The 14,878-nt window shown below is 36.8% G+C and overlaps 1 protein-coding gene across 2 annotated transcripts in view; it reads left to right on the top strand.

Moving 5' to 3' along the window:
- Positions 1-14,878, top strand: part of LOC114042249 (probable small intestine urate exporter) — a 55,717-nt gene that overhangs the window by 20,036 nt on the left and 20,803 nt on the right. For both annotated transcript variants that reach the window (XM_027860907.1, XM_027860908.1), the window contains one exon: positions 12,722-12,903. In XM_027860907.1, the coding sequence (XP_027716708.1) occupies positions 12,722-12,903 (182 nt within the window). The remainder of the gene's footprint in view (positions 1-12,721; positions 12,904-14,878) is intronic.

The following is a 14,878-nucleotide window of genomic DNA, read 5'->3' on the forward strand; positions in this document are numbered from 1 at the left end:
TCTCTCTCTCTCTCTCTCTCTCTCTCTCTCTCTCTCTCTCTCTCTCTGTTGATGAGGCAATTGGAGTTAACTGACTTGCCCAGAGTCACACAGCTAGTGAGTGTTGTGTGTCTGAGGCTGGATTTGAATTCAGGTCCTCTTGACTCCAGGGCCAGTCCTCTATCCACTGTGCCACCCAGCTGCCCCCCAAGTTTCCCTTTTTTCTCAAGTTTCATTTATTACTGCCTAAATAAAAAATCCAGTGATTTTCTTTCATTCATCATCATCCTTGACATTTTTGTAGCTTTTAGAAGCATTGACCAACCCTTCTTTCTGGAAACCTGTCCCTTGGTTTCTGAGACATCATTCTCTTCTGGTTCAATTCACAACTGTCTAATTTATCCTTCTTTCTCATCAACATCTTTCAAATCCCTTAATTTATATTTTACCCAAGGTCCTTCCCTCTTCCTTCTTTCTATCCTATTCACTACCCCTTTGCAAACTCATTCACTCTGACGATTTCAATAATTATTTCTCATGAGATGACTAATAAAATCTATCTTTATCACTGACTCTCTCTTGAGCTCCATATGCATAATTCCACGTGCCCAGAAGACTTTCTCCACTTGATTGTGCCACTGGTGCTTCAACCTCAACATATCCAAAACTGGTACTATCATCTCTCCCCGAAAGAAATCCATTTCTCTTTCTGACCTTCCTGTTTCTGACAAGGGCATCACCATTCACTCTTCCCCACTGTTGTTATCTTGAACTTTTTTTCCACTTCTTTTCTTCTTATATTGCAGAAACATTATTGATCCTCTTGATTCTGATCCCAAGTCTATTCCTTTTTTCTCTTTTCTCACAGCCATCACCTTAGTTGTGGACCTCATTGCTGTCCACATGGATTAATTGCAGCTGCTTCTTAATAGGCCTTTTGACTTCTAGATTTTTCTCCCATGATTCATCTTGCAGAGAATCATCAGAATAAATTTTCATATGGAGAAATCTAGTCATGTTCCTCATCTGTTTGAAAACCTTCCATTTCCCCCTACTGTCTACCAATTAAAATTCATTCTGGGTATTTAAGCCCTTCAATTTTGTGGTGCCACAGTATATTTCTGCCTAGCCTATGCTTCATCCAAAACTGGACTACAGACATTACATAATGCACAGCCCATCTTTTTCTACCTCTGAGGCTTTGCTTGTGTTTAAACAAATGCCCACAATGCCTCAACTCTTTGCCTGTTGAACTCCATTCCATTCTTTTTTTTTACATAATAACTTTATTACGTATTTTAAAAGAATAGCAAGTTATACATAATAGGTATGCAATTTCATTTGCAATCTTTTTTTTCTATGCTATGTTATGGAAATGCTTGTTTTATTTCTTAAGTTCAGAATAGGATATATATGTAAAGAAAAATCACAATGGGCCAAATTTTGTCCACTATGCAATGGAAATATAATTAGCAGATAAGCAGAGATTGAAAATTCGATTTCAAATTCTTTGTGGTTCAGTACTCATTAGTGTAGAAATAGATAGGCCTACACAAAATGCTCTTATACTACGTAGTCTCTCCAGTGAAAATACAGTTTTCTGTATTTCTGATAATTTTCTGATGCATGCCATGCTGATTCTCCCTAGTGGACAAAGGAAGCTCATGAATCTTGATCTTTTATTTTTCTTTTCTTTCTTTTTTCTTTTTTTGCCTAGGCAATGGAGTTAAGTGACTTGCTCAGGGTCATACAGCTAGTAAGTGTCAAGCGTCTGAAGCTGGATTTGAACTCAAGTCCTCCTGACTCCAGGGCCAGTGCTCTATCCACTGTGCCACATAGCTGCCCCCCAATCTTGATCTTTCAAAGTTAGTCTCTCATTTAAGGAAACTTAGTTTCTCTGACTTAGAGAGAGTAATAGACCTATGTATCCTCCATCTTTCAAAAACCTTTTCTAGATCCTACCATTCCATTAAGCCATCAACCTAGAGCTTTCCTTTCTTCTTTAACCAAATTCCTGGAAACTCTGTTCCATGAGATTTTTCATTTGTCACAGTTGTAAGGAAAATATGTTGAATATTACTTGTGAAATCCTGCCTGTTCTCTTGTGATATCTTCATCAAGAATGTCCTCAATGCCTCTGAAGAGCTTTTAGCATATAAGCCCAAGAAATCTTTCAACCTAAGTGAGCCCTTACTCCCTCATCTGGTAGTCAATAAGGAGCCACTGAAGGGTTTTGAGCAGAGGAATTAGATGGCCAGGTCAATTTATAAGAAAAACAAGTGACCTCTTCTTTGAACTTGTATGGGACTATAGAAGGGGAGCAGTGAATATAACATCATACTTTTTTTTAAAATATGGGTTATTTGTGCTGAACTATTTTCCCCCTTTTTTCTTCTTTGTTGTAAGATATTGCTCTGACAAGCAGTTATTCAGCCTTTCTTAAAGACTTTCATGGAAGAGAACATATCATCTCTGTTTCGTGCTTTAATTTTGATTTGTGATCTTTCTACTGGAGCTAAGTCTTTGCTCTCACACAGATTTCCAGATGCCAGTGTAAGTCCCTCTCTGTTTGTGTTACACACTCTGACTAAATTTGAAAGAAATTATGCTCCAGAGCTGCTTGGAAGGCAGCCAGAGTGGGGCAAGCCAGGCAAAGGCCACATGATTAAGGTGAGAATCTCAACTGTGGCAAGCAGAGGTGACCTCTCCAGGCCTCGGTTCCTTCTCCTGTGTCACAGGGGGTGTGAGAAGGGTCAACCTGAAAGTGTTATCTCTCTCTAGGGTTGAGTGTTATAACTATACTTGACTGGAATTGAACTCAAAGTATAAGAAGGGAAAGAATTAAAACTTGATGGACACTCTTATCCTGAGTCTCTCCACCCTTCCCACCAGTTCCAGGGTTCTGCTGCAAGGCAGGCTCCTTTCCATTCTTTAAAGTCCAACTCAGTTGCTACCTGTTCTGTAGCAAATATTCCTTATCTCCATAGCTGACCATGACCATTCCCCTGCAAACCTCCTATAAAATTTTATTTGGATCCCTCATGCACTTATTATATATTTGATGTTGTTGTAGTATTGCAAATGTTCTAAACCTCTACTTGTCCTTTAACTCCATCATAGAGTCACTGAATCTAAGAGTTGGGAGGAAATTCAGGGTTCATCTAGTTCTACCTACATCCATCTAAAGATACTTTCTACAACAGCTCCAACAAGTTGACACCTAGTATCTGTTGGAAAGTATCCAGTTAGAATGCTACACTCCCATGCAGCTGGTTTTGCTTTTGGATAGTTCAAATTGTTACGACATTTTCCCTTAAAGTTACCCATGGATAAAACATCTATCCATTTTTTCTAATTCTGCCTTCTGAAACAGACCTCTAGTTCCTCTTCAGTATGATGATTCTTCAAATATAGCTATTATTTCTCTCTTAATTCTTCTCTAAGATAAATATAATCATTTCCTTCAAGTAATCCTTAAATGGCATGCCATAAGGGATATGGAAGCATAGATTCAGTAAGACAAAAGGACAAATCTTCCAATTTAGAAAAAAGGGAAGAGGGAAATCTGAATAATGTAGACCAGTGAGCTTTACTTCTTTTCTTGGAAAAATTCAAGAATGTTTTATTAAGGAAGTGGTTAGTAAACATTCAGAAAAAGAAATAGTCATCACCAAGAATTTCCATGGCTTCTTTAAGAACCCATCATACCAAACTAAATACACTTAATTTTTTTTAACCAGGATACAAAGACTCTTAGACCAGAGTAATATTGTAGACACACTTTACTTAAATTTCAGAAAAGATTATTTAAAAAGACTATATATGTAATAAGGGGCCACGGAAAGATAGACTAAAAATTAATTGGAAACTAAGTAATCTAATCCTAAAGAATGAGTGGGTCAAACAACAAATCATAGAAACAATCAATAACTTCATAAAAGAGAATGACGATAATGAGACAACATACCAAAATTTATGGGATGCAGCAAAAGCTGGGAAGTTTTATATCTCTAAATGCTTACATGAATAAAATAGAGAAAGAGGAGATCAAGGAATCAAGCATGCAACTAAAAAAAACTAGAAAAAGAACAAATTAAAAATCCCCAATTAAATACCAAATTAGAAATACTGAAAACCAAGGGAGAGATTAATAAAAATTGAAATTAAGGAAACTATTGAACTAATAAATAAAACAAAGAGCTGGTTTTATGAAAAAAAAAACAATAAAATAGACATACCTTTGGTTAATTTGATTTTAAAAAAGAATGAAGAAAACCAAATTACAAGTATCAAAAAGGAGAAGGATGAATTCACCACCAATGAAGAGGAAATCAAAACAATAATTAGGAACTATTTTGCCCAACTGTATGCTAATAAATTTGACAATCTTAATGAAATGGATGAATATTTACAAAAATATAAATTGCCCAGAATAATAGAAGAGGAAGTAAAATACTTAAATAACCCCATTTCAGAAAAATAAATTGAACAAGCCATCAATTAACTTCCTAGGAAAAAAATCTCCAGGGCCAGATGAATTTACAAGTGAATTCTATCAAACATTTAAAAAACAATTAATTCCAATACTATATCAACTATTTGGGAAAATAGGTGAAGAAGGAGTCCAAATTCTTTTTATGATGCGAATATGTTACTGATACCTAAAGCAGGAAGAGTCAAAACAGAGAAAGAAAATTATAGACCACATTCCCTAAAGAATATAGATGCAAAATTTTTATTTTTTTTATTTTAAAAAAATTTTTAAATCTTTTTTTGGCTAGGCAATAGGGTTAAGTGACTTGCCCATGGTTACATAACTAGTAAGTGTCAAGTTTCTAAGGCTGGATTTAAACTCAGGTCCTCCTAACTCCACGGCCAGTGCTCTATTCACCGTACCACCTAGCTGCCTCTAGATGCAAAAATTTTAAATAAAATATTAGCAAAAAGATTACAGCAACTTATCATGAGAATAATACACTATGATCAGGTAGGGTTTATACCAAGAATGCAGGACTGGTTCAATATTAGGAAAACTATCAGCATAATTGACCATATCAACAACAAAATTAACAGAAACCACATGATTATCTCAATAGATGCAGAAAAAGCTTTTGACAAAATACAACTCCCATTCCTATTAAAAAACACCAGAGAGCATAGGAATAAATGAAGCCTTCCTTAAAATGATAAGTAACATCTACCTAAAACCATCAGCAAGCATTGTATGTAATGGGGATTAGTGAGAAGCATTTCTAATAAGATCGGAGTGAAACAAAGATGTCCATTATCACCACTGTTGTTCAATACAGTACTAGAAATGCTAGCCTTAGCAATAAGAGAAGAAAAAGAAATGGAAGGAATTAGAATAGGTAAAGTAGAAACTAAGCTATCACTCTTTGCAGATGATATGATGGTCTATTTAGAAAATCCTAGAGAATCAATTAAAAAACTACTTGAAATAATAATCAACTTTAGCAAACTTTTGCAGGATATAAAATAAACCCACATAAATCATCAGCATTTCTATATATTACTAGCAAAGCCCAACAGCAAGAGATAGAAAGAGAAATTCCATTTACAGTTACTGTAAAGTCAGTTAGGTGGTGCAGTGGATAGAGCCTTGGCCCTGGAATCAGGAGGACCTGAGTTTAAATCTGGCCTCAGACACCTAACACTCACTAGCTGTGTGACTCGGCAAGTCACTTAACCCCAATTGCCTCACCAAAATAAAATAAAATAAAGTTACTGTAGATGTTATAAAATATTTGGGAGTCTGCCTGCCAAAACAAACCCATGAACAATATGAACACAATTACAAAACAGTTTTCACACAAATAAAGTCAGATCTAAATAATTGGAAAAACATCAGTTGCTCATAGGTAGGCTGAGCTAATTTCATAAAACTGACAATTCTACCTAAATTAATTTATTTATTCAGTGCCATATCAATCAAACTACCAAAAAATTATTTTATAGAGCTAGAAAAAAATAACAAAATTCACCTGGAAGAGCAAAAGGTCCGGTATATCAAGGGAATTAATGAAAAGTAATGCTAGGGAAGGTGGCCTAGCCATACCAGATCTTAAATTGTATTATAAGGCAGTAATCATTAAAACTACTTGGTATTGGCTAAGAAATAGAGGGGTGCATCAGTGGAATAGTTAGGTACACAAGACATAGTAGCAACGACCATAGTAATCTACTGTTTGATAAACCCAAAGACCCCAGCTTCTGGGATAAGAACTCACTATTTGACAAAAACTACTGGGAAAACTTGAAAAGAATATGGCAGAAACTAGACATAGACCAACATCTTACATCATATACCTAAATAAAGTCAAAATGGGTACATGACTCAGATATAAAGGCTGATACTGTAAGCAAACTGGGAGAGCAAGGAATAGTTTACCTGTCAGATGTATGGAGAATGGAAGAATTTATGAATAAACAAGAGATAGAGAATGGTATGAAATACAAAATGGGTAATTTTAATTACATTAAATTAAAAAGTTTTTACACAAACAAAGGCAATGTAACCAAGATTAGGAGAGGAGCAGAAAGCTGGGAAACAATTTTACAGCCAGTGTCTCTGATAAAGGCATCATATCTAAAATACATAGAGAACTGAATCAAATTTATAAGAATACAAGTCATTCCCCAATTGATAAATGGTCAAAGGATATGAATAGGCAGTTTTCAGATGAAGAAATTAAAGCTATCTATAATCATATGAAGAAAAGTTCTAAATAACTATTGATTGGAGAAATGCAAACCAAAACAACTCTGAGGTACCACATCATAGCTGTCATATTGGCTAACATGACGAAACAGGAAAATGACAAATAAATGTTGGAGAACATGTGGGAAAATTGGAACACTAATGCATTGTTGGTGGAGTTGTGAACTGATCCAATCATTCTAAAGAGCAATTTGGGACTGTGCACAAATGTCTATAAAAATGTGCATGCCCTTTGACCCAGTAATACCACTTCTAGGGCTGTATCCCAAAGAGATCATGAAAATGGGGAAATAGACCCACATGTACAAAAATATCTACAGCAGTTCTTATTGTGGTGGCAAAGAATTGGACATTGAAGGGATGCCCATCAATTGAGGAACGGCTGAACAAGTTGTGGTTTATGAATGTAATGGAATATTATTGTGCTATGAGAAATGATGAGCAGGCAGACTTCATAAAAACATGGAAGTACTTATAGGAACTGATGCTGAGTGAATTGAGCAGAACCAGGAGAACATTGTACACAGTAACAGCTACATTGTTCAATGACTGACTTTGATAGACTTAGCTCTTCTCGGCTATACAAGGATCTAAGACAACTCCAAAAGACTCATGATAGAAAATGCTATCACATCCAGAGAAAGAAATATGGAGTCAGAATGCAGATCAAAGCTCGCTATTTGCTCTCTCTCTCTCGTTTTGTTTCTTCTTTCTTGTGGTTCCTCCCATTTGTTCTAATTCTTCTTTACAACATAGCTAATGTGAAAATACGTTTAATAAGAATGTAAATGTAGTGCCTATATCAGATTGCATATCATGTTGGGGAGGAGGGAGGGAAGGGAAGTGCAGAAAATTTAAAACTCAAAACCTTAAAAATTAATTAATTAATGTAAAATAAAAAAAAAGAAAACATTTGACCAACAAGCAATTGAGCAAAATTTAGCCTTGAAGGCTCTCCTCAGGCAATTTGTCTCACATATATGTCAAAACTGTATGAGATTACATAATAAAAAAAAAGTATGAGATTTTTAAAAAATGGAGAGGTATGAGTTGAATAATATTAGAGTTAGATCAGTTTGGAATGGGAATGACTGGACTCAGAATAATCATTAATGAGTTGATTTAAACTTGGAGGGCGGTCTCTAATGGATGTTCTCAGTATCTATATTTTGTTCCACATTATTAAACATTTTTTTTAAGTGAGGCAATTGGGGTTAAGTGACTTGCCCAAGGTCACACAGCTAGAAAGTGTTATATGTCTGAGATCGGATTTGAACTCAGGTCCTCCTGACTCCAAGGTTGGTGCTCTATCCACTGTGCCACCTAGTTGCCCCAACATTTTTCTTACTAACATTAGTGATGACATGCTTTTAAAACTTGAAAACAATACAGTTAAGTGAAAAGAATGATAGAATAAGAATGTAAACAAATTTGACAGACTAGAATGCTGGGGTAACTCTAATAAGCCTTCCAGTTCTGGACTTTCCCAGGGTCTTCTCCAGAGCTGGACTCAAGCAGCCATCTGTGTAAAAGCAGCCAAGTCATACATATTTCCCAGTTTCAGTGGCTTCCAGAGACTTTTCCAGTGCTGACCCAACTTCTTCCCTCATATTAGGAGACATTGACATACATACTGATGTTCCCTCAATTATCTTAACTTCCTAATTCATCAGTCTACTTATATTCCATGACCTCTTCCTCCACAACTCAACTACAGACAAAAATGGTCATACCATTCATCTTGCTAATACCCACAAATGTTCCACTTTTGTGTTCATAAAATTTGAAGTTCATTTATTTGATTATAATCTATAATTCCATTTTCCTTACATTTTATGACCCCTAACCTAGTCTTCATTCTCACCATAATCTCCAAAGCTCCACATCTCAGTTTTTTCTTAAGCCATCACCTGTGTATCTGTCCCTTTCTATTCTTAACCCCTTGGGGAACCATTTCAACTCTTCAACAACCTCTACCCTTGAATCCCTTGTCATTTCACCAGTCATATCAAATCAAACCCCAACCCTGGATTAATTTTACCATCTACTCCCTTGCACTTATACACATGGTCCTGAATAGAGATAGAGAAAATAATTGAATCATGCTGGCTTAATCCACCACAAATTAATGTTACACAGTCTCAAATGGGCCCTCACTACAGCAAGGCAATCTTACTAATCCCTATTTAATTCATTATCCCACTCACCACAGCAGCTATTCAAAACAATCTCTTTTCTCCTCAAGCTTCCCATAACACTGCTAACCCCTACTTTCTCTTCTGATAACCTTCCCTCATATTTAATGCCCCCCTCCAATTGAGGCTACTTGTCAAGAGTTTTATTTTCTCTCTTTATCCTCATTTCATCATTAAGACACCTTCTACCATTATTTTATTCTCCACCTCTGTCTTACATAAAAAGAATCCTGAGAAGGACACTCCTCAACATGCAGCCTTGATAGCATAACCTTCTGCTTTCTCTAGCATATTATCTCTTATATCATCCCTATTCCTCACTCTCACTAATCTCTAATCTCTCTCTATCTACTGGCTCCTTCCCTGCTGCCTACAAACACATTCATGTCTGTCCCATCCTTAAAAAAAAATCTTACTTGATCCCAGTATTGCCCCCATTTATCATCCCATATCTCTTCCTTTTTTGATATTCATAAATACATGTAATATATATGAATCTATAGAGAAAGAAAGAGAAAAGAGAAAGCACATGTGGGAAATAATGTGAGAGGCCAAGTCATCATCATCATCATCATCATCATCATCATCATCATCATCATCATATAACCCATACATATTATGTATCTTCTATATACCAAGTTGTTTATATGTTATTTCTCCGATTCTAATGTTAGCTCCTTGAGGGCAGAGAGTGTTTTTAATTTTCTTTGTAACCTCAGTGATTAGCACAGTGCCTGGCACATTAAATGTTTCTTATTGATTGATAATAAAGATAAGTATAAAGTCCTATGTATGAGTTCAAAAATTCAACTTTAGATGCTCAAGATAAGAGAGGCATAACTAGACAACAATTCATCTCAAAGAAGAGTCAGAGGTTTTAGTAATATGAAAACTCAATGTGAAGCCAGAGTGATAGACAGCCTTCCTCCCCCCCCCATCAAAAAAAATTAGAAACAGCCTGAATTAAGAGAGTCCTAGTGTCTGGGATTAGGAAGGTAATAGTCCTGATTTACTCTGCTCTAGTCAAATCTGAAGTGTTGAATTTAGCTATGGGTATCATATTTTAGGAGTCACATCAATAAACTTGAGAACATGAAGAGGAGGGCAACCAATATGATGAAAGGACAAGGGACCATTCCATATGGAGTTCAATTGAAGTAACAATGGTATTGATGCTGAATAAGAGAATGTGTATTTTGGGTGTGTGGTAGATGCCACCAAGTTATTTGAAAGGATTAGGTATGTTCCATTTTGTCCTAGAGAATAGAATTATAAACTTGGGTGGAAATTGCAGAGGATGAATTTGGGCTCAGTGTAATGAAAACTTCCTTACAATTAGATCTAGCAAACTGAAGAATAGTATATCTTAGAAGTGTCATCTCATTTAAAGTCATTTGAACCAGGATAACCCAATTGGAGATGTGAGGGTCTTCTTGGCTGGGCATGGATTGTTCTACTTGCTCTCTAAAGTCCATTGCAATTATGTGATTAATGCTCTATTTATTGTGAGCCAATAAGGTAACATGGAAACAGCACTGTCCTTGGCATCATAAGACCTGGGTTAAAGGTCCAGGTACACCACTTACTGGCCATGTGATCATGGGCAAATATTATTGTGCTACCTACTTCACAAAGGTTAATGTGAAGATAGCACTGGATAAACTCAAAAGCACTATACAAAGTGAGTTATTATTATTGTTATATTCCATCCCTTTTGGAATTTGCTCTTTTCTTTGTGTTCAAAATTCCTGTTTCACTATTTCAAAGTTCCCTTTTCCAGGTTATGGATCGTTGGACTTTTCTTTTTCACCTTGTTCTGGTAGTATGAGTAAATAAGTCTCACTGTTCTGTGTACTCTTTAAGTTCAAGTACCTTTCTCAAGTATTAGTATTTTTCAGGCAAGTTTATTATGTTACATGGAGGAAAAGAATAAATTTAGTGGAAGTAAAGAATTACAGGAAATAGACAACATCATGTAGTTCATAGGACCTTGCATTTAGAGTCAGAAAGATTTAAGTTCACATCCCACCTCAGACATTTAATAGTTGTATAACACTGGACAATCCATTTCAACTCTTCAATAATCATTTTCTCACATAAAATGAGAGTGTTAAGCTTGAGGGCCTCTTAGGGTCCCTTCCACCTCTAAATTTATGATCCTATATATTTGCTGTAATCCTATGGTTATCTCTGATCAAGGAGGACATGGATTCCTTCTCATTTGAAATTTTCAAGAAAAACTTGGATGATCACTCCTCATGAAGAATCTTCTGAAGAAAAGAAGAAACCTAAGGGCATTAGATAGCTGATATAGGCCTGTTATTTGGCCTAAAGGGGTTTGTGCTTGGGGTTGAGTACCTCCTGCTTGAGAAATGGAAAATCTCAGAACCTAGATGCTGAGGGACAAAACAAAGGAAGTTTCTGATGGTCCCAGAACAAGGCATTTCCTTCCTTTTCTATAATATCTGGGTAAAAATAAAGGCTGCATCCTAGCCAAGGATTTTAGCTGATCCAGAATCTAGAGGTAGTGTAGACTACATGTCCAACAGAAAGCAGCCAGAATCCATTACAGTACCCAGTGAAGCAATGTTTCGCAAAACAATATCCTGTAGATAGAGAGAGCAGCAGCATCCTTTGGAGGCCGCAAGAATATTGGTCTGTGTATAGCCATGACTAAAAGAATGAAGACCATGAGATCAGAGTCAATAGGAACTGCACTCTTATAAAATGACACTGGTAACTCTGTAGCATTGTATATATGAGTTGCCCTTCTATGTGTGTGCCCTGGCCACAGATGTTCTTTGACCACATATACTTCTCATGTATACATTCCTCTAGATGTATACTCTAATCAATTGTGTCTCGTAAATGTGTGCCTCTCCTTGTGTTTTATCTTTATGTGCCCACTATTTTTCTTGTTTTTATTTTAGGGAGATGATACCCCATGTTTATGGGTGAATGTTTTGTTGCTACTTTTCTTATTATACCATGCCATTCTAGCAAATGCCTCTTGTTTTGAGTGAATTGTGTGCTCTGTCTGACTATTAAAAAAACACACATTGGTAAGGGCTCATAAACTATAATTTTAGGGTTGTAGACTCACAGCATACATAGTGTACTCTAAAATTGGAGTAACCACTCCCTAAGAGATTTACTCCCTATGAGTTGGGGGAGGATGCCTCATGCTCTATAAATAAAATGATTAGTGTATAAAGAAGAAAACTTTAACGTTTCTGGAACTGGCAACCAAGAGAAGAAGTATCAGGGGAATCAAAAAGAGTATCAGGGGAAGGTGCAGTAGGTATATTTTGTATCCAGATTCAAATTTGCTTCCTGACCATAATCTATGTACTAGTTGTCTCTCTTTCTTTATAATGTATGTATATAATGTGTGTCTACTCCAAAGTAGGTAAATGGGAATGTAAGTTGGTAGGAGGAGTGGGAACAGTGAAAGGTGAATGTCTCTGGGAAAGGAATGGAGACAGTTTACCTAGACAGAAAACACAATAGTCTGGGAAGAAAAGAGAATGAAAAGGGGTGAAATTTATAGTTACAGGGCAAAAAAAGTACAGAGGAAGAACTGGCATGGTTTGATTCAGTGGGTGGTGAAGATACTCCCTTAGGATCTATTTCAGTCTGATGCTTGATCTGCCAACCCAGTCACTTTCCCCTTCCTTTTACATTATTCTGTGTGAATGTCCATGACAAACAATAGACTAGTAGAATGACAATGACCCTATGCACACCTTACTAACATATTTTGGTCCAAAGAGAGTATTAGCATGATGACTACTTATTTGTTCTCCAGTTCCAGGGTTCTGGTCAGTAAGATATGGCCTGGCCATCATCATACACTTCTGTCTATTTGTAACTACCTCACAAAATTTGAGTCTGAGCATCGCCATTGTTGCCATGGTGAACAGCACATGCCAGTCTAATCAGACCAGTGTTTCCAGGAAGGGGCAGCCTGATGTCACTCTGGATGCAGGGGTAAGTTGATAGCAGATTCATCTTCTTTTATTGATTGATTCATTCCCAAACCATGTATTTTGTCTACCATATGTGATACACTGTGCTAGACCCTGGAAGTCATACAGATACAATAGAGGGAGGGACTCCACTACACAGACTAATAAGTAATGAACTTAAGGCCCTTCACCATCCTGTTTGCCCTGTTCTAGTCACTTTCCAGTTTATCAATGTCCTTAAACCATAGTGCTCAGAACCGAACACAATACTCCAGGTGAAGTTTGACAATGAAAAAATACAATGAGATTATCACCCCTTCATTCCTGGAAGTGATCTCCCTTCTAATGCAATAAAATATTGCATTATTACATTAGTAGGCAACTGGTAGCACAGTGGATAGAGCATCGGGCCTGGACTCAGGAAGACTCAAGCTCAAATCTAGCCCCAGATATTTACTTGCTGTGTGACCCTGGGAAAATCACTTAACTATTGTTTTTCTCAGTTTCCTTAACTGTAAACTGAGAATAATTATGGCATCTATTCCTCAGGGTTGTTATGAGATCAAATATGATAATATTTGTAGGGATAGCTAGGTGGCTCAGTGGATAGAGCACTGACCCTGGATTCAGGAGGACCTGAGTTCAAATCTGGCCTCAGACACATAACACTTACTAGCTGTGTGACCTTGGGCAAGTCACTTAACCTCAATTGCTTTGCTGAGAGAGAGAGAGAGAGAGAGAGAGAGAGAGAGAGAGAGAGAGAGAGAGCTAATATTTGTAAAAAGTGCTTAGGGAAAAAATAATTAATTATTTATTTAAGGGGGGCAGCTAGGTGGCACAGTAGATAGAGCACCAGCCCTGAAGTCAGGAGGACCTGAGTTCAAATCCAGCCTCAGACCAAACACTTGACACTTACTAGCTGTGTGACCCTGGGCAAGTCACTTAACCCCAATTGCCTGCCATTAACTTTTCTGGCTGTTATATCATGCTACTGATTCATGCAGAGCTTGCAGTCCAGTAAAACTCCGAAATCCTTTTCAAAACAACTATTGTCTATCTATTGTGGTCTATTTCCCATCCTGTCTTCATGAAGATGATTTTTTGTACCTGTGCAAGACCTGTGTTTATCCCTATTGAACTTCATCTCATTAGATTCAGCACAATGCTCCAACCTGTCAACCTCCTTTAGGTTCCTGACTCAATCACCTAGTATGTTAACTATCCTTCCCAGTTATCCTTCCCACATCTTATGCAGATTTAATGAGCATACTATTGTGCCTTTATGGAAAAGAATGTTAAGTGGCACAGGGCCAAGCACCGATTCCTGGGGCACTTCACTGGAAACCTCTTGTCATGTTGGTACTGAACTAAAAACAACCATTCTTGGAGTTCACCCATCCAACCAGTTCTGCATCCACCTGATTCACATATCTCCATCTTATCCATAAGAATAATCATATACTTTATGGAAGTTAACATTTTATTAGGAGCAAGGGGCTGAAGTTTTTGCAAGGTGATTTGAATAAAGAGAGAGTGCAAACAACAGGGGGGTTTGGGGAAAGATTACTGTGGGACTCTGGACAAATCACTTAACCTGCCTTTGTCTCAGTTGCCTCATCTGTAAAATAAGGATAATAATAGTACCTACCTGTCAGAATTGTTGTGAAGATCAAATGAGAAAATACACGTAGAGTGATTTAGTACAGTGTCTGACACATAGTGTCATAAAATGTCAGTTATTTTTGATGGTGATGGTGGTGGTGGTGGTGGATTTTGACTTAAGCTTTGAAAGAAGACACAGATTTGGAGAGATTAAGATGAAGAAAAAGTACATTCTAGAGTGGCAAATGGCATGTTCAAGGGGAGGGAGAAATTCAATAAATTACTAGGGCTGCAATATAGAGTTTATGAAGCAGGCATACATGTGAACAAAGAGTTATAATAATAAGCATAGTTAATATTTATATAGCACTTCAACATTGTCAAAGCATTTTGCA

This window comes from Vombatus ursinus, unplaced genomic scaffold, assembly GCF_900497805.2.
Source record: "Vombatus ursinus unplaced genomic scaffold, bare-nosed wombat genome assembly UNPS02014322.1, whole genome shotgun sequence".
NCBI lineage: Eukaryota > Metazoa > Chordata > Mammalia > Diprotodontia > Vombatidae > Vombatus > Vombatus ursinus.